The following is a 20,905-nucleotide window of genomic DNA, read 5'->3' on the forward strand; positions in this document are numbered from 1 at the left end:
CAGGTGACACAATTGCTCTTGGTGGCATCGAAGAGAAGCAATTCCCTGTTTATAACTCATCCTTCCCATCCAAACCACCCCCTCCCCAGATACTTTCCCCTGCAACCGCAGAAGATACAACACCTGCCCCTGTACCTCCTCCCTTGATGCTGTCCAGGGACCCCGACAGTCCTTTCAGGTTAGGCAGAGGTTCACTTGCACCTCCTCCAACCTCATCTACTGTATCTGTTGTTCAAGATGTGGACTCTTATACATCGGCGAGACCAAACGCAGACTGGGCGATCGTTTCGCTGAACACCTTCGCTCAGTCCGCCTGAACCTACCTGATCTCCCAGTTGCTAAAGACTTTAATTCTCCTTCCCATTCCCACAGATCTTTTTGTCCTCGGTCTCCTCCATTGTCAGAGTGAGGCTAAATGCAAATTGGAGGAACAGCATTTCATATTTCGCTTGGGCAGCTTACAGCCCAGTGGTATGAATATTGATTTCACTAACTTCAGGAAGCCCCGGCATTCCCTCTCTCACCTCCCCCTCCCCCATCTAAGTCGCACTAGCTTCTCATTTTCACCCACCTGTTTCCTTTATCATCGTTATTTTTTTGCATATCTTTCATCCGTTGTTCTTTATCTGTCTACATCATCGTCAATATCTCTCGTTTCCCTTATCCCTAACCAGTCTGAAGAAGGGTCTCGACCCGAAACGTCACCCATTCCTTCTCTCCAGAGATGCTGCCTGTCCCGCTGAGTTACTCCAGCATTTTGTGTCTATCTTCAGTTTAATTGTTGCTCATCTTCTCTGGAGGACGTGTAAATAGGAAATGGTGAAAAAATCAAATAACAATAGACAATAGGTGCAGGAGTAGGCCATTCAGCCCTTCGAGCCAGCACCGCCATTCAATGCGATCATGGCTGATCACTCTCAATCAGTACCCCGTTCCTGCCTTCTCCCCATACCCCCTCACTCCGCTATCCTTAAGAGCTCTATCCAGCTCTCTCTTGAAAGCATCCAACGAACTGGCCTCCACTGCCTTCTGAGGCAGAGAATTCCACACCTTCACCACTCTCTGACTGAAAAAGTTCTTCCTCATCTCCGTTCTATATGGCCTACCCCTTATTCTTAAACTGTGGCCCCTTGTTCTGGACTCCCCCAACATTGGGAACATATTTCCTGCCTCTACTGTGTCCAATCCCCTAATTATCTTATATGTTTCAATAACATGCTGGAACGTTGGGATGAGGAAGGCAGAATCCAGATATTTTCCTGGATTCTTGGACATCTACAGATTCTTGGAATCTAGAAAATACTCGGCAGATCAGGCAGTTTCTGTGGGGAGAGAAGCATTGCTTTAAAATTAGAGGTGAATGACCTTACATCCAAACTGGCCATTCAAATGGGAAAGAGTGGTTATCTGGTGTTGTGGAATGCTGAGAACTGCAATATACCCACACAAAAAAAACCCCGTGGTGTCCTCAAACATCACTGGGCTTCACTGGAATAGTATATGATGTTACAGACAGCAAAGATCACAGAGGATTAAAGGTGACTGGAAGCTCAGGGTCATCCAGTGGCTCGTGTGGATTGAATGGAAGTATTCCGCAAAGAGGTCTCCCAATTTTATGGTTGGTTTCTCTCATGAAGAGAGAACCGTATTGGCACAGAATGTAACACTAAATTGAAAGACTGCTGCCTCACTGGGAAAAAGTGTTTGGGTTTTGTAGTAATGGAACAGGATGTGGTTTAGAGCTTGGAGATACAGTGTGGAACCAGATCCGTTAGCTACCGAGTCTACAGCGACCATTAAACACCCGTACACTAGTTCAATGTTATCCCACTTTCGCATCCTACACACCAGGGAACAATTCACAGAAGCCAATTTACTTACAAACCACAGAAGGCAGTGGAGGCCAATTCTCTGAATGCATTCAAGAGAGAGCTAGATAGAGCTCTTAAGGATAGCGGAGTCAGGGGGTATGGGGAGAAGGCAGGAACGGGGTACTGATTGTGAATGATCAGCCATGATCACATTGAATGGTGGTGCTGGCTCAAAGGGCCGAATGGCCTCCTCCTGCACTTATTGTCTATTGTCAAACCTGTCCATCTTTGGAGTGTGGGAGGAAACTGGAGCACCCGGAGAAAAGCCACGCAGTCACAGGGAGAACATACAAACTCAATGCAGACAACACCCGCAATCAGGATCCAGGTCTCTGGTGCCATGAGGCAGCAGCTCTACCACTGCCCACTGTGCCAGCCTGGCAAAGATGGGCAAATGTATCTCCTGCAGTTGCATGGGGAAATGCTGGAAGTAGAGGAGTGGTTGATTTTTTAGATTTTTAGAGATACAGCGCGGAAACAGGCCCTTCAGCCCACCGAGTCCGCGCCGCCCAGCGATCCCCTCACATTAACACTAACCTACATACACTAGGGACAATTTTTACATTTACCCGGTCAATTAACCTACGTACCTGTACGTCTTTGGAGTGTGGGAGGAAACTGAAGATCTCGGAGAAAACCCACGCAGGTCACGGGGAGAACGTACAAACTCCGTACAGACGGCGCCCGTAGTCAGGATCGAACCCGAGTCTCCGGCGCTGCAATCGCTGTAAGGCAGCAACTCTACCGCTGCACCACCATGGTGTCTGAACCTTTCCAATGAGATTTTTAGCCACGTCTGTGTGCCAAAATGACACTGACTAACATTGTTAATAACTTATTTGATGAATTTCGTCTTGCCTCATCCTCTTTGATTATGGACGCAGTCTCTGACACAGTTGTCAAGTTAACTACGCCATCCTGCTGCCGTTTCTCTCCGCATATCTCCCCACCAATGTCGTCTACTTGAGTGGGACTGCACCTATCCGGTTCCATTCTTTTCCAGCAGTTTAGTTTAGTTTAGAGATACAGCGCGGCAATAGGCCCCTTCGGCTGATCATTGTGCATGATCAGCCATGATCACATTGAATGGCGGTGCTGGCTCGAAGGGCCGAATGGCCTACTCCTGCACCTATTGTCTATTGGCCCACCAAGTCTGCACCGACCAGCGATTCCCGCACATTAACACTATCCTACACGTAGCAGGTACAATTTTTTACATTAATACATCCATTTGCAGGGGGTATGGGGAGAAGGCAGGAACGGGGGACTGATTGAGAATGATCAGCCATGATCACATTGAATGGCGGTGCTGGCTCGAAGGGCCGAAAGGCCTCCTCCTGCACCTATTGTCAAACCAATTAACCTACAAACCTGTACGTTTTTGGAGTGTGGGAGGAAACTGAAGATCTCGGAGAAAACCCACGTGGTCACAGGGAGAACATACAAACTCCGTACAGACAGCACCCGTAGTCGGGATCGAACCCGGGTCCCCGTTGTAGAAAGAGATTCATTAACAATTGGTTCTCCTCCTGTTCCACTACAATGCTGCCCGCCAATGATGATCTATTTTATCTTCATCCTAAATGCCTAAATGCTTCCAATCAGCAGTGTCATCCAAAATATGATACCAGTCTCCATATATATTCTGGTGACATCCATTTGCACCTCACCTTATAAGCAGTACGCTGATTTTAAACTGCCAGAACCCATCTCCACTGAATGAGGAGGAATTTTCTGCAAGAAAATATTGCCAAGAGCTGAACTATTTCCTTCAGTTAAACCCACAAATTACTTATCCTAGTGACCAACTCCATCTCACTTTGTGGTTAATTCCCAGAATGGCGGGACTGTCATATGTTGAAAGACTGGAGCGACTAGGCTTGTATACACTTGAATTTAGAAGGATGAGAGGAGATCTTATCGAAAAGTATAAGATTATTAAGGGGTTGGACATGTTAGAGGCAGGAAACATGTTCCCAATGTTGGGGGAGTCCAGAACAAGGGGCCACAGTTTAAGAATAAGGGGTAGGCCATTTAGAACTAAGATGAGGAAAAACTTTTTCAGTCAGAGAGTTGTGAATCTGTGGAATTCTCTGCCTCAGAAGGCAGTGGAGGCCAATTCTCTGAATGCATTCAAGAGAGAGCTAGATAGAGCGCTTAAGGATAGCGGAGTCAGGGGGTATGGGGAGAAGGCAGGAACGGGGTACTGATTGAGAATGATCAGCCATGATCACATTGAATGACGGTGCTGGCTCGAAGGGCCGAATGGCCTCCTCCTGCAGCTATTGTCAAACTGAATTGAACAAACTATTTTCAACCTTCATATTCTGACTCAGAGATTACCTAAAGGCGTGAGGCATCAGTGAAACCTCTTCCCTATCACCTCAGTAACATGGGCTATCACCGGTCCTCTGAGAGAATGATTCTTGTGTACCTGACGAAGGGCAGAATGGTTCAGCAAAGGACAACTGCAGCCACAATGACAATGCTGGGTTTGCTACCTGAGGCATGCACAGGAGGCATCAGTTTAAGGATGAGGCGGGGGACATTGAAACTTACTGAATAGTGAAAGGCCTGGATAGAGTGGATGTGGAGAGGATGTTTCCACTAGTGGGAGAGTCTAGTATCAGCAGTGACAGCGTCAGAATTAAAGGGCGTTCCTTTAGGAAGATGAGGAGGAATTTCTTTAGTCAGAGGGTGGAGAATCTATGGAATTCATTGCCACAGAAGGCTGTGGAGGCCAAGTCAATGGGTATTTTTAAGCCAGAGATAAATTCTTGATTAGTGCGGGTGTCAGGGGTTATGGGGAGAAGACAGGAGAATGGGGTTAGGAGGGAGAGATAGATCAGCCATGATTGAATGGCGGAGTAGACTTGATGGGCCGAATGGCCTAATTCTGCTCCTATCACACGAGGCTGCGAAGGGATAGCAGCTCCCACATCCTGGTTTGCACCCACCTCCTGGCCATTCATGATCTTCTCCATGTAAGCAACATCCCTGAAGAAAATCTGCTCCAGGTACATCTTCTCCAGCAAGCTCCTCTTGCGCTCCCACTGCCTGTACAGATCTGACCTCTCCTTCTGCAGGCTATCCACCTTGCCTTTGACCTAGAGAGAGAGAAAGAAATAGGATGGATTAGACGCAAACATAAGGGCAAAAAAAACGAAATAAAAGCAGCTTTGGGCCATTCAGACCCCTGTTCTTGCTCTGTCATTTTATTAAACCAAGGCTAATTATTTTTTTGTTTAGTTTAGGGATGCGGCCTTTCGGCCCGCCGAGTCTACACCGCCCAGCAATCCCCGCACATTAACACTGTCCTACACACACTATGGACAATCTACCTTTATACCATGTCAATTAAACCTGTACGTCTTTGGAGTGTGTGAGGAAACCGAAGCTCCCAGAGAAAACACTCGCCGGTCACGCGGGGAGCGTACAAACTCCGCACAGCCAGCACCTGTTGTCAGGATGGAACCCGGGTCTCTGGCGCTGTAAGGCAGCAACTCTACTGCTGCTCCAACGTGCCGCCCCAATGACCTTTACTTCAGCATCACTATCGGGCACTAAAGACATCCTGGGATTCCGGCGCAGAGAGAAGGGAGAGCGAGCAGGAGACAGAGGGAGGGATGGGGTTGGAGCGTAGAGGGGGCCGAGGCTGGGAGAGTGAAGGGGAAGGAGGGAGAGTGAAGGGGAAGGAGGGGGGGTGAAGGGGAGAGGGGGGAGTGGGGGTGAAGGGGAGGGGGGAGAGAGGGGGAAAGTGAGTGGGGATAGAGGGGAAGAGAGGGGGAGAGATGGGGGAGAGAGGAGGTAGAAAGGGAGAGGGAGGGGGAGAGGGAAATATGGCAGGGGAGAGAGGAAGAGAGGGGTGGGTTTGAGGGGGCATAGATGGGGAGTCTACAGGGGTGGATAGAGGGGGCAGTGAGGGGAAGGTGGGGAGAGATGACAGGAGAGAGTGGGGCATAGAGGAGGAGATGGGTAAGAGGAAATAAAGGGAGACAAGGGGAGGGAATGGAAAACAACAAGAGCAGGTGAATGAGGGTGAGGAAAAAAGATGGGCGAGAAATGAGAAGAGGTGCGAGAGAAGCTGAGAGAGGGAGAGATGAGAGAGGAGGGGGGAGAGGAGATGGAGAGGAGAGGTGGGGTGGGGGAGAGGAGGGCAGGGAGAGTGAGGGAGACGGGAGGGAGTAGGGAGGCACCAGCGAGAGAGGGGAGGCAAGGAGGTTGGTGGGAGAGGACAGAGGCAAGAGGTGAGGAGAGGCAGGAGGAGAGGGGGATGGAAGTGGGGTCATGCGAGGGATTGAGGAGGCCATAAACGGTGGAAGGAAAGAGAAAGAAGGCCTGTGAGAGAGAGAGAGTGAACTACGGCACAGCGGTCGAGTTGCTGGCCCGTGTGGGGTTTTCTCCGAGATCTTCAGGTTCCTCCCACACTCCAAAGACGTACAGGTTTGTAGGTTAATTGGCCTGGTATCAATGTTAAAATTGTCCCAAGTGTGTGTGGGATAGTAGTGTGCGGGGACCGCCGGTCGGTGCGGACTCGGTGGGCCGAAGGGCCTGTTTCCGCGCTGCGTCTCTAAAACTAAACTACACAATCAGGTTTGTGGGTGAGGCAATATTAAGCGATTGGACGGTGGGAAAGTGGAGAGAGCACATGGTGGGAGCAGCAGGGTGAGGGACAAGTGACTCGGAGAAAGAATAAAGAAGAAAGAGATCTTATCGAAACGTATAAGATTATTAAGGGGTTGGACACGTTAGAGGCAGGAAACATGTTCCCAATGTTGGGGGAGTCCAGAACAAGGGGCCACAGTTTAAGAATAAGGGGTAGGCCATTTAGAACTGAGATGAGGAAACACTTTTTCAGTCAGAGAGTTGTCAATCTGTGGAATTCTCTGCCTCAGAAGGCAGTGGAGGCCAATTCTCTGAATGCATTCAAGAGAGAGCTAGATAGAGCTCTTAAGGATAGCGGAGTCAGGGGGTATGGGGAGAAGGCAGGAACAGGGTACTGATTGAGAATGATCAGCCATGATCACATTGAATGGCGGTGCTGGCTCAAAGGGCCGAATGGCCTCCTCCTGCACCTATTGTCAATTGAAAGGATGGACGCATCGAGAGAGAGTTTGGGAATTTCAGGAAGGGGAGCGAAGAAGTCCAAGGAAAAGAGAAAGCAGCAGGAACGGAGAATGTTCTCACCTCTCTGGATGTGGGTGGCTCCACCTGCAGGATCTCGTGGCCCCGGCTGACCAAATGCCAGAACATCTCTTCCCTGGCATCGATCTCAGCCCGAATCTGCTGGTGTTGGTTGAGTTTTAAGTCGGTCATGGAGATGTCCCGGGCCGTTTCCTCCGCTCTCATCTCTCTCATCAACCCAGCCGACCAGGAGAAGTAATCCCGCACCTGGGACGTGCAAAGGGCAAAATATGCTCGGTCAGGGAGGGTGAAGATAGAACAGCACAGCGCAGGGACAGGCCCTTCGACCCGCAATGTCTGCGCCAATCCGAGAGACAGAGAGTCACAGAGTGATACCGTATGGAAACGGGCCCTTCAGCCCAACAATGTCCCAGCTACCCCAGTCCCACCTGCCTGCACTTGGTCCACAACCCTCCAAAGCTGTCCTATCCATGTACACGTCCAGATGTTTCTTAAACGATGGGATAGTCCCAGCCTCAACTACCTCCTCTGGCAGCTTGTTCCATACACCCACCACCCTCTGTGTGGAAAAAGTCACCCCTCAGATTCCTATTAAATCTTTTCCCCTTCACCTTGAACCTATGTCCTCTGGTCGTCGATTCCCCCACTCTGGGTAAAAGACTCTCATGACGCCGAGTTGAACTGCAGATCTGCCTGCCTATTCCCAGTGCCCCTCCAAAGACCCCTGAAATGTTGGCATCGTCCCTGCGTCCACACCTTCCCCAGCAGTGTGCTCCAGGCAGCCACACACTCTCTGTGTTGGAACCACTTTAACTCCCCTTCCCATTCTCAGACTGTCCTGGGCCTCCTCCACTGTCAAAGTGAGGTCCAACACAAATTGGAGGAACAGCACCTCATATTTCGCTTGGGCAGCTCACACCCCAGCGGTATGAATATATATTTTTTTAGATTTAGAGATACAGCGCGGAAACAGGCCCTTCAGCCCACCAGGTCCGCACCGCCCAGCGATCCCCGCACATTAACACTATCCTACACACACTAGGGCCAATTTTTTAAAAACATTTGCCCAGCCAATTAACCTACAAACCTGTACGTCTTTGGAGTGTGATCTCGGAGAAAACCCACGCAGGTCACGGGGAGAACGTACAAACTCCGTACAGACAGGATCGAACCTGAGTCTCCGGCGCTGCATTCGCTGTAAGGCAGCAACTCTACTGCTGCGCCACCGTGCCGCCCTGGCATATTGACTTCTCTAACTTCAAATAACCCTTGCATCGCCTCTCTCCCCGTCCCCTCTCCCACCGTAGTTCTCCGACTAGTTCTACTGCTCTCCTGATCAAATTTTACTGATTGCACGCCTCGTTGTCACCTTTCCCTCTGTTAACAATGAACCATTCCTCGTTTCCTTGAGCAGCGTCTGCTTTGATCTGTCGTTTTCACACCTTACCCCTCCTTATCTCCATGTCTCCCTCTCCCCAGACTCTGTCTAAAGAAGAAGGGTCTCGACCCAAAACGTCACCCATTCCTTCTCTCCAGAGAAGCTGCCTGCCCCGCTGAGTGATTCCAGCATTTTGTGTCTACCTCTGTGTAAAAGACTTGCTTTGTCAATCTCCCTTATTTAAATAGAAACAAAAACCATCACAATTGTTAACCTGAACTACAAATAACTTTTAGATATAAATGACTGTCATATTGTGCGTAAATTAATTTTATCACAAAGCAGTTATTTGACTATTTGTACATCAGACACGCTACACAATTTGCCCTGTGTTTGGGCTCTTTCCCATAGTTCTGCTATTCTCTTCCAATTCCTTAATTACTTTCTTCTCTCCCAATTGCTTAAGGATCTCATATTATTTCAAGAGGAATAGGCCATGTCGACCTGTGCTTCTGAGATTTCTCTTTCAAGCAACAGCCATTAAACTACATTATTCCATTGGTGTTTGTAAGATTTAGTTTAGTTTCGTTTAGAGATACTAACACTCTCCTCCGCCTAGCAGAGCTGGTTCTTACCCTCAACAACTTCTCCTTTGACTCCTCCCACTTCCTCCAAACCAGAGGCGTAGCTATGGGCACTCGCATGGGCCCTAGCTACGCCTGCCTCTTTGTCGGGTACGTCGAACAATTCCTGTTCCAGACGTACACTGGCCCCATCCCCGAACTCTACCTCCGCTACATCGACGACTGCATTGGTGCTACCTCTTGTACCCATGCAGAACTCACTGACTTCATACACTTCACCACTAATTTCCATCCGGCTCTTAAATATACCTGGACTATCTCCGACATCTCCCTCCCGTTTCTGGACCTCACCATCTCCATCACAGGAGACAGACTAGTGACGGACATTTACTATAAATCCACTGACTCGCACAGCTATCTGGACTACACTTCTTCCCACCCGGTCCCCTGCAAAAAGTCTATCCCCTACTCCCAGTTCCTCCGTCTACGCCGCATCTGCGCCCGGGATGAGGTGTTTCACACTAGGGCTTCCGAGATGTCCTCATTCTTTAGGAAACGGGGCTTCCCCTCCTCCATTATAGATGAGGCTCTCACTAGGGTCTCTTCTACATCCCGCAGCTCCGCTCTTGCTCCCCCTCCCCCCATTCGTAACAAGGACAGAATCCCCCTCGTTCTCACCTTCCACCCCACCAGCCAACGGATCCAACATATCATCCACCAACATTACCGTCACCTCCAACGGGACCCCACTACTGGCCACATCTTCCCATCCCCTCCTCTCCCTGCGTTCCGCAGAGACCATTCCCTCCGTAACTCCCTGGTCCACTCGTCCTTTCCTACCCAAACCACCCCCTCCCCAGGCACTTTCCCCTGCAACCGCACGAGATGCAACACCTGTCCCTTTACCTCCCCCCTCAACTCCATCTAAGGACCCAAACAGTCTTTCCAGGTGAGACAGAGGTTCACCTGCACCTCCTCCAACCTCATCTACTGCATCCACTGCTCTAGATGTCAACTAGATCTCGCGAGACCAAACGCAGGCTCGGCGATCGTTTCGCTCAACACCTTCGCTCAGTCCGCCTTAACCAACCTGGTCTCCCAGTGGCTGAGCACTTCAACTCCCCCCCCCCACTCCCAGTCTGACCTTTCTGTCATGGGCCTCCTCCAGTGCCATAGTGAGGCCCACCGGAAATTGTTGGAACAGCACCTCATATTTCGCTTGGGCAACTTGCAGCCCAGCGGTATGAACATTGACTTCTCCAACTTTAGATAGCTCCTCTGTCCCTCTCTTCCCCTCCCCTTCCCAGATCTCCCTCTATCTTCCTGTCTCCACCTATATCCTTCCTTTGTCCCGCCCCCCTGACATCAGTCTGAAGAAGGGTCTCGACCCAAAACGTCACCCATTCCTTCTTTCCAGAGATGCTGCCTGACCCGCTGAGTTACTCCAGCATTTTGTGATACCTTCGATTTGTACCAGCATCTGCAGTTATTTTCCCACACAACTTACAAACGTCTTCATTGCCTTATTATGTCCCGAGGTTGCCGAAGGTTCGACATGAACACTAGTCTTGCTATTTCCAGTTTTCCTTCAGTTTTCCTTGCAAAGACACTCACCAGCGCCAGGAACTGTTGGACTTTACAGGCCTGCTCCAGAAGTTCTCTTCGCTGCTCCACTTGGCTCCGGAGACTCTCCCAGTTTTCAACCACTGCCTGCTGCTTGGCCTGCAGGGCTGCACTCTGCTGCATGGTGCACCTGTGCAGCACACCGTCGGCGACATCCACCAGCTCCTGCAACTGAGACCGCGGGGAAATTAGTGGTCCCAAAAACGTTCATCTGCAAGTCGAATCGGTAGCAAAGAAGGCAAACGCAATACTGGCTATAATGCAAAAACAGGGATGTGATGCTAAGGCCGCTGGTTAGGCCGCATTTGGAGCATCGTGAACAATTTTGGGCACCATATGTGAGAAAGGATGTGCTGGCTCTGGAGAGGGTCCAGAGGAGGTTTACAAGCATGGTCCCAGGGGTGAGTGGGTTAACCTATGATGAACATTTGACGGCACTGGGCCTGCACTCCCTGGAGTTTAGAAGAATGAGGGGGGACCTCATTGAAACGTACAGAATAGTGAAAGGCTTGGATAGAGTGGATGTGGAGAGGATGTTTCCACCAGTGGGGGAGTCTAGGACTAGAGGTCACAGCCTCAGAATTAAAGGACGTTCCTTTAGGAAGGAGATGAGGAGGAATTTCTTTAGTCAGAGGGTGGTGAATCTGTGGAATTCTTTGCCACAGAAGGCTGTGGAGGCCAAGCCAGTGGATATTATTATGGCAGAGATAGATAGATTCTTGATTAGGACGGGTGTCAGTGGTTATGGGGAGAAGGCAGGAGAATGGGGTTAGGAGGGAGAGATAGATCAGCCATGATTGACTGGCAGAGTAGACTTGATGTTGAAAGACTGGAGCGACTAGGCTTGTATACACTGGAATTTAGAAGGATGAGAGAGGATCTTATCGGAAAGTGTAAGATTATTAAGGGGTTGGACACGTTAGAGGCAGGAAACATGTTCCCAATGTTGGGGGAGTCCAGAAAAAGGGCCACAGTTTGAGAATAAGGGGTAGGCCATTTAGAACTGAGATGAGGAAAAACTTTTTCAGTCAGAGAGTTGTGAATCTGTGGAATTATCTGCCTGAGAAGGCAGTGGAGGCCAATTCTCTGAATGCATTCAAGAGAGAGCTAAATAGAGCTCAAGGATAGCGGAGTCAGGGGGTATGGGGAGAAGGCAGGAACGGGGTACTGATTGAGAATGATCAGCCATAATCACATTGAATGGCGGTGCTGGCTTCGAAGGGCCGATTGGCCTAATTCTGCTCCTATCACTTATGAACGTGTTCTATGTCCTCATGTCATGATACTATATTCCTATCTCTGAACCAAACTATCTGCTAAACACTTTAACTTCCCCTCCCACTCCCACACCGACCTTTCTGTCCTGGGCCTCCTCCACTGTCAGAGTGAGAACCAGCGCAAATTGGAGAAACAGCACCTCATATTTCGCTTGGGCAGCTTACACCCCAGCGGTATGAACATTGACTTCTCGAACTTCAAGTAACCCTGGCTCTCCCTCTCTCTCCACCCTCCCCCCCCCCCCCCACCCTTGTTCTCCGACTAGTTTCACAGTCCCCTGATTAATTTTAGTTTGTGTGTCTTGTTGTCACATTCCCCTCAGCCAACAATGAACCATTCTACATTTCCTTTGAGCATGGTCTGCTTTGATCTGTCCTTTTCACACCTTACATGGTCCTTGCACACTGCCATATCTCTGGTCCCCCTCTCCCCTGACTCTCAGTCTGAAGAAGGGTCTCGACCCAAAATGTCGCCCATTCCTTCTGTCCAGGGATGCTGCCTGTCCCGCAGAGTTACTCCAGCATTTTGTGCCTCTCCTCGCCAACGCAAACCGGCTCTTGGTATGTCAACCCCTCTTCACTTCTAATTGGGGATGGTGGCTAATATACAAGTGTCATCAGAAAATAGGGGATGGAAATGTCCAGCACAATTCTTTGACAGGCTGTGGAGGCTGGAATCAATTGGAGCATTTGAGGTAGAATGTGTATGGGCAGGGAGTAAAGTGCATGTGGAAGCTTGACCCTGAGAGTGTAGAGCAAGCGGGACACTGTGAGAGAGAGGGGGTGAGAGGGAGGGGAGAGAGGAGGACAGAGGGGTAAGGAGGAAGGGGAAGAAGGGAGGGACGATGAGAGTGAGAAGGTGAGAGAGGGAAGGGAGAAGGAGGGAGGGATGAGGGGGGGGGAGGGGAGAGAGACAAAAGAGAGGAGGAGAGAAGTATGTGGGAAGAGAAAGAGGAGAGGGGGAGAGGGCGATGGAGGAGTGGGAAAGAGGGGGAGAAGGAGAGGTGGGGGGAGGAGGAGGGGGAGATGGAAGGTTAGAGAGAGAACATGCTGCCAGAGTTGGTGGTTGAGGCAGATATGATGGACTTTTGTATAGGCACATGAATATGTAGGAATCCAGGGATATGGATTATACACAGGGGCGGCACGGTAGCGCAGCGGTAGAGTTGCTGCTTTACAGCGAATGCAGCGCCGGAGACTCAGGTTCGATCCTGACTACGGGTGCTGCACTGTAAGGAGTTTGTACGTTCTCCCCGTGACCTGCGTGGGTTTACTCCGAGATCTTCGGTTTCCTCCCACACTCCAAAGACGTACAGGTATGTAGGTTAATTGGCTGGGTAAATGTAAAAATTGTCCCTAGTGGGTGTAGGATAGTGTTAATGTGCGGGGATCGCTGGGCGGCACGGACTTGGAGGGCCGAAAAGGCCTGTTTCCGGCTGTATGTATATGATATGATATGATAAGAGATGGTCTTGGAATCATGGTCTGCACAGAAATTGTGGGCCGAAGGGCCTGCTTTATGCTGTAGTTTTAAGTTCTATGTTGTATGAAAGAGAAGACTGACCATGTTGTCCAGAAATATTAAATGAGACAGAGGGAACATAGCATGAAGATGCCACCAGCTACATAATAAATGACCTCCGCCCCATTCATTATTCACCTTTAAGGTGGTGTACGGATCTATAATGCAAGTCGACATAGTACTGTGTGGGGAGGAACTGCAGTTGCTGCCTTACACTGAAGATAGACACAAATAGCTGGAGTAACTCAGCAGGACAGGCAGCAGCTCTGGATAAAAGCTGTGTTAGCTCTCATAGCTCTCATAGACAGCAATGTTAGCTCTCATTGCTGTGCAATAACTTGCTGTCTTGATTGCACTGTACACTGCCTCGACCGTATTGTAATTGTTTTGTCCATATTGTATTAGAGGTCAGTTTGTTTAATTCAGTAGATTAGGTTTAGCTTGTTATGGATAAAGGTTTATCCGTTGTACTGTCCGCTGTGTGTGATTGCATCATCTGGACTGCTTTAATTTCGCTGCACTTTGTGTAGTGACAATAAAGGTTTTTACAATTACAATTTTACAAGAAGGAGTGGGTGACGTGTCGGGTCGAGACCCTTCTTCAGACTGAATCAGGCGAGAGGGGGATACAGAGATAAGGAAACACAAGGTGTGAACACGAGACAAAGGGGGTGGAGATCAAGGAAAACATAGAACAGATCATTGTTAGCTAGGAGAAGGTGAGGACAAAGCGAACAGATAACATGTAAATGAGGACAGTCAGACTAGTCGGAGAACTGGGAAGGCGGAGGGGATGGAGAGAGAGGGAAAGCAAGGGTTACTTGAATATAGAGAAGTCAATATTCATAGCGTTGAGGTGTGAAAGCGGAATATGCTGCTGTTCCTCCAATTTGCACTGGGCCAAACTCAGTGGAGGAGGCCCAGGACAGAAAGGTCAGTGTGGGAATGGGAGGGGGAGTTAAAGTGTTCGGCAACCGGGAGATCAGGTAGGTTCAGGCGGACTGAGCGGAGATGTTGAGCGATACGATCGCCGAGCCTGCGCTTGGTCTCGCCGATATACAGGAGTCCACACCTGGAACAGCGGATACAGTAGATGAGGTTGGAGGAGGTGCAAGTGAACCTCTGCCTCGCCTGAAAGGATTGTTGGGGTCCTTGGACAGAGTCGAGGGGGGAGGTAAAGGGACAGGTGCTGCATCACCTGCGGTTGCAGGGGAAAGTCCCTGGGGAGGGGGTGGTTTGGGTGGGAAGGGACGAGTGGACCAGGGAGTTGCGGAGGGAACGGTCTCCGTGGAAGGCGGAAAAGAGTGGAGATGGGAAGGTGTGACTAGTGGTGGGATCCCGTTGATGGTGGCGAAAATGCTGGAGGATTATGTGTTTGCGTTGGGCCTCACTCTGACAGTGGAGGAGGCCCAGGACAGAAAGGTCAGTGGGAATGGGAGGGGGCGTTAAAGTATTTGGCAACCGGGAGATCGTGCAGTACTATCATAGCTCATACCGTTCCATTCTAATGGCTGTAGTGATGTGGTATAAAATTAAAAGAGTCTTTTACCTGTTGCTCGATCCCTGGCAGTTCGTGCTCCAGTCCTTCTTGTGCATGCAGCTGTGCTTGAACGCTCTGCAGGTCACTTGCAACGTCATCAGGAACGCTTTTAACTTTCTCCTGGAGAGACAGAAACAAAGGGTGTGAGAGAATACATTTCAAATCCCAGGCTGTGAGCTCGTTCCTGGTTCATCCCTGCCACCGAGAAGAAGGTACAGGAGACTGGAAAGTGAAACGACCAGGTTCAGGAATAGCTTCTTCCCCACAGCATCAGGCTATTACAGACTGTAACCTCCAATAAGCTCTAAATTACATAGACTATTATTGTTATTAATGCACAGTTATTGTTTGTTTGTTTTATTATGTGTACATTTGTGTGCGTGTATATGTGTGCGTGTGTGTGTATCTATATATCTATATATATATATACAAAGTGCTGGAGTAACTCAGCAGGTCGGGCAGCATCTCGGGAGAGAAGGAATGGGTGACGTTTCGGGTCGAGACCCTTCTTCAGACTGAAGAAGGTACTTCAGGCGGCATGGTAGCGCAGCGGTAGAGTTGCTGCTTTACAGCGAATGCAGCGCCGGAGACTCAGGTTCGATCCTGACTACGGGTGCTGCACTGTAAGGAGTTTGTACGTTCTCCCCGTGACCTGCGTGGGTTTTCTCCGAGATCTTCGGTTTCCTCCCACACTCCAAAGACGTACAGGTTTGTAGGTTAATTGGCTGGGTAAATGTAAAAATTGTCCCTAGTGGGTGTAGGATAGTGTTAATGTGCGGGGATCGCTGGGCGGCACGGACTTGGAAGGCCGAAAAGGCCTGTTTCCGGCTGTATATATATGATATGATATGATATATATACACATACATACACATATATATATAGATATACACACATGCGCACACACACACACAAACACACACATATATACTGTATGTAGGGAAAAACAGCAGATGGTGGTTTAAACCGAAGATAGACACAAAAAGCTGGAGTAACTCAGCGGGACAGGCAGCATCTCTGGAGAGAAGGGATTCCACTACCCTGGATAAGGTTTTCGACCCGAAACGTCCCCCATTCCTTCTCTCCAGAGATGCTGTCTGTCCCGCTGAGTTACTCCAGCATTTTGTGTCTATCTTCTATATATATGTGTGAGTATGTGTATATATACACACACACATATACACAAACTGAACTTTTATTCTCGTTTATTATATTGTTAACAGAGCACATATTGATCATATTCTGTTGTGCTGCAGCAAGTTATAATTTCATTGTTCTCTCTGGGACATGTGACAATAAAACACTCTTTATGCAGAGGGGGGTGGTTCTGGGACGCCAGAATGCACTGCTGAGCCGACTGGAGACGTCGTGGGTCCAATCAGCGAAACGTCGATGAAAGTAGTTGCTCACTTGATAACCCCAATGACGTGTCTGCCTAGCCTTTCTCAACATCGGAGGAGCATAGGTGAGTGCATAAGCCTCCCATCACCACCGGGAGCAAGTTGACATTTGGCACTTTGGATTTCTAACATCTTGTCCTGTGTATTTGGAAACACTGGGACACGTGACAATAAAACACTCTTGACTCTTGGGTAAAAAAATGAGTCAATACAAGGAACCTGGTAGGAGATAAAACCCCAGGTTCGGTTCAGTTCAGTTCAGTTTAGTTTATTACGTGTACCGAGGTACAGTGAAAAGCTGTTGTTGCGTGCTAACCAGTCAGTGGAAAGACAATACATGATTACAATCGATCCATTCACAGTGTACAGTTACATGATAAGGGAATAACGTTTAGTGCATCTAACTAGGTAGAGAGTGCAGTTTAATGGCATGAATGCGGTGTCTAATTTAACATGTATAGCATGTACAAGGTAGATAATTACAAAGTGAAGTATATCTTCCTTTGTGTCAAGGGGTAGGCCATTTAGAACTGAGATGAGGAAAAACTTTTTCAGTCAGAGAGCTGTGAATCGGTGGAATTCACTGCCTCAGAAGGCAGTGGAGGCCAATTCTCTGAATGCATTCAAGAGAGAGCTAGATAGAGCTCCTAAGGATAGCGGAGTCAGGGGGTGTGGGGAGAAGGCAGGAACGGGGTACAGATTGAGAATGATCAGCCATGATCACATTGAATGGCGGTGCTGGCTCGAAGGGCCGAATGGCCTCCTCCTGCACCTATTGTCTATTGTCTATTAAAGGTGCTTCCTCAGCAGGTACAGTGGGAGTTATATGTAGCCCAGATCACTTGCAGGTTGTATATGGAATGCATGAGGTTGCAGCTCCTGTTCTGTATTTGAAGAGGCTGCTCTACAAATACAGTCCCAGGTTCCCACCTTTGGGAACCCATGGTGGAGAAGACCTCTCAACATGTCCGATGTGAGGAGCAGTTGATTCTGGGGCACTTTGTGGCCATCCCACTGCAGGCATGGTTAAGAGCACCACAGCAAAAGGAATTGATCTCAATAAATTGGACCAGAATATGCGAGAACCAAATGGCAAAACGTTGCAGGGAATTGTGGACGCAGCCCAGACCATCGCACAAACCAACCTCCCTTCCATAGACTGCATTTACACCTCACGCTGCCTCGGCAAGGCCAGCAGCACAATCAAGGACGAGTCACACCCTGGCCACTCCCTCTTCTCCCTTCTCCCACCAGGCAAAAGGTATAGAAGTGTGAAAACGCACACCTCCAGATTCAGGGACAGTTTCCTTCCCAGCTGTTATCAGGCAACTGAATCATCCTACCACAACCAGAGAGCAGTGCTGAACTACTATCTACCTCATTGGTGACCCTCGGACTATCTTTGATTGGATTTTACCGGCTTCACCTTGCACTAAACGTTATTCCCTTATCATGTATCTGTGTACTGTGAATGGCTCGATTGTAATCATGTTTTTTTAGAGATACAGCGCAGAAACAGGCCCTTCAGCCCATCGAGTCCGCGCCGCCCAGCGATCCCCGCACATTAACACTATCCTACACACACTAGGGACAATTTTTACATATTACCCAGTCAATTAACCTACATACCTGTACGTCTTTGGAGTGTGGGAGGAAACCGAAGATCTCGGAGAAAACCCACGCAGGTCACGGGGAGAACGTACAAACTCCCTACAGACGGCGCCCGTAGTCAGGATCGAACCTGAGTCTCCGGCGCTGCATTCGCTGTAAGGCAGCAACTCTACCGCTGCGCCACCGTGCCGCCGTTTCTTTCCGCTGACCGGTTAGCGCGCAACAAAAGCTTTTCACTGTACCTCGGTACATGTGACAATAAAGTGAACTAAACTGAACATGTGGAGCAGCCATATTTCCAGCTATTCCAAAATATCATCCTGTCAAATTGCAGAAAGGCCAAGGTACCCACCTCAATGTGGGTGAGGGCATCAGTCAGGTCTTGGCTGCACTTGTGATATTCTGCAGAGTCGAGTAGCTTCTGTCCCCTCTTCTGAACTTGCTTCTGCAGCCTGCTCCATAAATCCCTGTAAAAGTGGAAGACATTACAACAGGTCAGGGCCAGAGGCAAGGAGCAAGAGTGTTGAATTGTCATATGTTCCCAAAATGGAACAGTGAAATTCTTCCTTGCTGCAGCTTAACAGGCTCAATAAGGCATAAATCACAAATTGGATGGATGATAAATATCGGTAAATATATAGCAATCAACAATATAATAACTTCATAACCATAATACTAAGGTAACCATAATAGTGCAAAACACAGTCTGCAGTGCAACCAGCGAAGGTCCATAAAAGATCACAGTTGCCGATGTTCGTGTTGTATTGTGCTCAAGAGATTGTATAAGAAAATAACTGCAGATGCTGGTACAAATCGAAGGTATTTATTCACAAAATGCTGGAGTAACTCAGTGGGTCAGGCAGCATCTCAGGAGAGAAGGAATGGGTGACGTTTCGGGTCGAGACCCTTCTTCAGACTGAAGAAGGGTCTCGACCCGAAACGTCGCCCATTCCTTCTCTCCTGAGATGCTGCCTGACCTGCTGAGTTACTCCAGCATTTTGTGAATATGTGCTCAAGAGCTTGATCGTTGCTATTCTTGAGCCTGGTGATCAGAGTTTTAGCTCCGAAGCTCCTTAGGTCTGAAGGGTCTCGACCCTAAAACATCACCCATTCCTTCCCTTTAGAGATTACTCCAGCATTTTGTTGTCTACCATCGGTGTAAACCAGCATCTGCAGTTCCTTCCTACACAATCTTAGCTACTCGAATTTGGTAGTCGTTTAGCTCGATAGTTGATAGTAGTCGATTTGGTAGTCGATCTGGGTCACAAATTGCTGTCCAAATCCAAACGCCTGCAAGTAACTGTGATCCACCGTATCAAATGCCTGCTCCCGGTTGAGGGAGAGACAGGCAGCTGGTTGACCGGTCTCCCGGGCTAGTTAGAGCCCGCTTCACACTCCCAGATACACCATTCTCTGATGCTCCCACTCTCAGAACAATGTTAGGATATTGAGGAACCTGAAGCCAATGTATCTTTGACACAACATCGTGCTAACAGGGGCTGCACCATGCTGCAGCAATAGACAATAGACAATAGGTGCAGGAGGAGGCCATTCGGCCCTTCGATCCAGCACCGCCATTCAATGTGATCAAGGCTGATCATTCTCAATCAGTACCCCGTTTCTGCCTTCTCCCCATACCCCCTGACTCCGCTATCCTTAAGAGCTCTATCTAGCTCTCTCTTGAATGCATCCAGAGAATTGGCCTCCACTGCCTTCTGAGGCAGAGAATTCCACAGATTTACAACTCTCTGACTGAAAAGGTTTTTCCTCATCTCCGTTCTAAATGGCCTACCCCTTATTCTTAAACTGTGGCCCCTGGTTCTGGACTCCCCCAACATTGGGAACACGTTTCCTGCCTCTGACGTGTCCAACCCCTTAATAATCATATACGTTTCGATAAGATCCCCTCTCATCCTTCTAAATTCCAGTATATACAAGCCTATCCAGTCTTTCAACATATGACAGTCCCGCCATTCCGGGAATTAATCTAGTAAACCTACGCTGCACGCCCTCAACAGCAAGAATATCCTTCCTCAAATTTGGAGACCAAAACTGCACACAGTACTCCAGGTGCGGTCTCACTAGGGCCTGTACAACTGCAGAAGGACCTCTTTACTCCTATACTCAACTCCTCTTGTTATGAAGGCCAACATTCCATTGGCTTTCTTCACTGCCTGCTGTACCTGCATGCTTCCTTTCAGTGACTGATGCACTAGGACACCCAGATCTCGTTGTACGTCCCCTTTTCCTAACTTGACACCATTCAGATAATAATCTGCCTTCTTATTCTTACCACCAAAGTGGATAACCACACATTTATCCACATTAAACTGCATCTGCCATGCATCCGCCCACTCAAGTTGAGCTGCTGCCTCACAGCCCCCAGTGTCATGGGATCAATCCTGGCCTCCCCTGCTGACCGCGCAAATCTTTGCACGTTTTCCCCCGTTGTGACTGCGTGGGTTTCCTCCTGGGACTCAGGTTTCCTCCCACACCCCAAAGATGTGCAGGTTGGTTGATAGATTCATTGGTCAATGTAAATCGATCCCAGTGTAACGATAAATTGTTGGAATTGCCAGGACATTAGATTCCTGGAAAGATTAGTGGGGGGGATTGGAAATGCTTTTGAGCTGGCACAGGCTCAACATGCTGAAATGGTCCACAATCACGTGAGAATACTCTACCTCAACATTTTCTGCCTCTGTACAATTTCCTTAGACTGCAGGTGGGCTTTTTCAACCAGTGCGTTGACTAAGTTGTCACATCCTTGGATCCTCTCATCACCGGTCTCCACTTGACGCTGGAAGGCTTCAAACAACGCCTGCAGGTGCTAACAAGGCAAAAACACCAGAGACAGTGACGATATAGTTACATTGCCTGATATGCACTTCATCTTAACAGGAATATCAGAGTAAATCCTGCAAGAGCTGATAAATGAATTAAACACAAAAACT

General features: G+C 48.9%; 1 protein-coding gene across 1 annotated transcript in view; it reads right to left on the reverse strand.

Moving 5' to 3' along the window:
• Window positions 1–20,905, reverse strand: part of sptbn5 (spectrin, beta, non-erythrocytic 5) — a 183,033-nt gene that overhangs the window by 59,266 nt on the left and 102,862 nt on the right. The window contains exons 30-35 of the mRNA XM_078406114.1: window positions 20,636–20,781; window positions 18,304–18,418; window positions 14,950–15,060; window positions 10,593–10,772; window positions 7,059–7,262; window positions 4,829–4,978 (exon numbers count right to left, since the gene is read on the reverse strand). Coding sequence (XP_078262240.1) covers window positions 4,829–4,978; window positions 7,059–7,262; window positions 10,593–10,772; window positions 14,950–15,060; window positions 18,304–18,418; window positions 20,636–20,781 — 906 coding nt within the window. The remainder of the gene's footprint in view (window positions 1–4,828; window positions 4,979–7,058; window positions 7,263–10,592; window positions 10,773–14,949; window positions 15,061–18,303; window positions 18,419–20,635; window positions 20,782–20,905) is intronic.

The sequence above is a fragment of the Rhinoraja longicauda genome, chromosome 10 (assembly GCF_053455715.1).
Source record: "Rhinoraja longicauda isolate Sanriku21f chromosome 10, sRhiLon1.1, whole genome shotgun sequence".
Taxonomy (NCBI): Eukaryota; Metazoa; Chordata; class Chondrichthyes; order Rajiformes; family Arhynchobatidae; genus Rhinoraja; species Rhinoraja longicauda.